This window comes from Meleagris gallopavo, chromosome 5 (genome assembly GCF_000146605.3).
Source record: "Meleagris gallopavo isolate NT-WF06-2002-E0010 breed Aviagen turkey brand Nicholas breeding stock chromosome 5, Turkey_5.1, whole genome shotgun sequence".
Taxonomy (NCBI): Eukaryota; Metazoa; Chordata; class Aves; order Galliformes; family Phasianidae; genus Meleagris; species Meleagris gallopavo.
The window spans coordinates 57,109,120-57,111,017 of NC_015015.2; the positions used below are offsets into that span (position 1 = coordinate 57,109,120).

At 53.8% G+C, this 1,898-nt stretch overlaps 1 protein-coding gene across 2 annotated transcripts in view; it reads right to left on the minus strand.

The window, feature by feature from the left end:
- The window catches only part of SOS2 (SOS Ras/Rho guanine nucleotide exchange factor 2), a 48,167-nt gene extending 46,275 nt beyond the window's left edge, over positions 1 to 1,892 (minus strand). For both annotated transcript variants that reach the window (XM_010712146.2, XM_003206840.3), the window contains exon 1: positions 1,722 to 1,892. In XM_010712146.2, coding sequence (XP_010710448.1) covers positions 1,722 to 1,808 — 87 coding nt within the window. In that variant the 5' untranslated portion in view covers positions 1,809 to 1,892. The remainder of the gene's footprint in view (positions 1 to 1,721) is intronic.
- Positions 1,893 to 1,898: the final 6 nt, after the last annotated feature.

Sequence of the window (1,898 nt, forward strand, 5' to 3'; positions counted from 1 at the left end):
TTTTCCCTAAGAAGACTGCCTCCAGCAGACACAATTTAGCACTCTACTGTCACCTAAGGATCATAGAATGGCCCGGGTTGGAAGGGACCTCAAGGATCACGAAGCTCCAACCCCCCCAAACCACAGGCAGGGCCACCAACCTCCACGTTTCACAGCAGCCCAGGCTGCCCAGGGCCCCATCCAACCTGGCCTTGAACACCTCCAGGGATGGACGGGGCATCCACAGCCTCTCTGGGCAGCTGTTCCAGCACCTCACCACTCTCACAGCAAACAACTTCCCCCTCACATCCAACTGAAATCTGCCCTCCTTAAACAAACAGAATACAAACCTGCCTAAATGCATACAGAATAACATTCAAGAAAACAGATTCTCAACTTCTTCACATATTAAAGCAAGAACTGAAGTATTCCTTTTTTTCATTCACCATTTGTCAGCAGCCAGTTGCACTGCACAGAACTACATGCAAACACGTGGATTTAGGTGTTCTGATCAAAAATGACTATAAAACTTGCTGTATGAATAATGAATGAGAGTCAAGCTCCTCAATGCACTTAAAATGCAAGCAGCAGGGAAACCCTATGAGCACTGGTAACTGCACTGACCTGTCAGTCAGCTCCATTTCTTGCTGTATTTCCAAATTAACATTTCTCACACCTCAGCATACACAACAACCACCAACACGTTTGTTTTTAAACTCTGCTTCTCTGCTCCAATTAAACTCTCATTTAAAAATAACTCAAAGAAAGCCTTCCAAATAGGAAATGGAATGCTACCCTGACCTTGCAGCACTGATCACTGTGGCGAAGCTTGGAAGTTCAGCATGCTCTAAGAGCAGATGTTTGGCAGGAAAGTTTCTAAAGCTCAGCTACCATCACAAAAGATGCTGCCTCAGGTTGTAACGCATCTGGTTGACAAGCACAGAATGACAGAATGGCCCAGGTTGGAAGGGACCTCAAGGATCACGAAGCTCCAACCCCCCACCACAGGCAGGGCCACCAACCTCCACATCTCACAGCAGCCCAGGCTGCCCAGGGCCCCATCCAACCTGGCCTTGAACACCTCCAGGGATGGACGGGGCATCCACAGCCTCTCTGGGCAGCTGTTCCAGCACCTCACCACTCTCACACCAAACAACTTCCCCCTCACATCCAACTCAAATCTGCCCTCCCTCAACTTCAAACCATTTCCCCTTGTCCTGCTGTTATCTCCCCTTTCCAAGAGCTGACTCCCCTCCTGTCTGCAGGCTCCCTTTAGGTACTGAAGGCTGCAATGAGGTCACCCCACAGCCTTCTCTTCTCCAGGCTGAACAAGCCCAGCTCCCTCAGCCTGTCTTTGTAGGGGAGGTGCTGCAGCCCCCTGATCATCTTTGTGGCTCCTCTGGACCCTCTCCAACACCTCCCTGTCCTTCTTGTGCTGGGGGCTCCAGACCTGGACACAGCACTGCAGATGGGGCCTCACAAAGCAGAGCAGAGGGGGACAATCACCTCCCTGTCGCTGCTGGCCACCCCTCTGCTGATGGACCCACAGCTGTGAGCAGTGCCATGCCCTCAGGTGAAGGATTTCCCTCTGACACCCAACCCAAAGCACGACGCCGTTCCCCCCGCGTGTAAGAAGGAGCCTTCCTCCTTTATCAGCACTCACAGCCCGGAGCCCAGCACAGCACGAGCCCTTTAGCAGCACCTCAGTTCGGTGCCTTCAGCACCGCCACCCCCGGACTGACCTTGCGCAGGGCGGGCACGAACAGCCCCCGCCATTTCGGGCCGTTCTCCTCACCGAAGAACTCGTAGGGCTGCGGCGGCGGTTGCATGGCTGCTGCCTGTTTTCCGCATCGGGACAACCCGCCCAGTCGCTCCCCGGACTGAGGAGGGAGCGCTGAGGGAAAGGAGAAGCCGCCGCC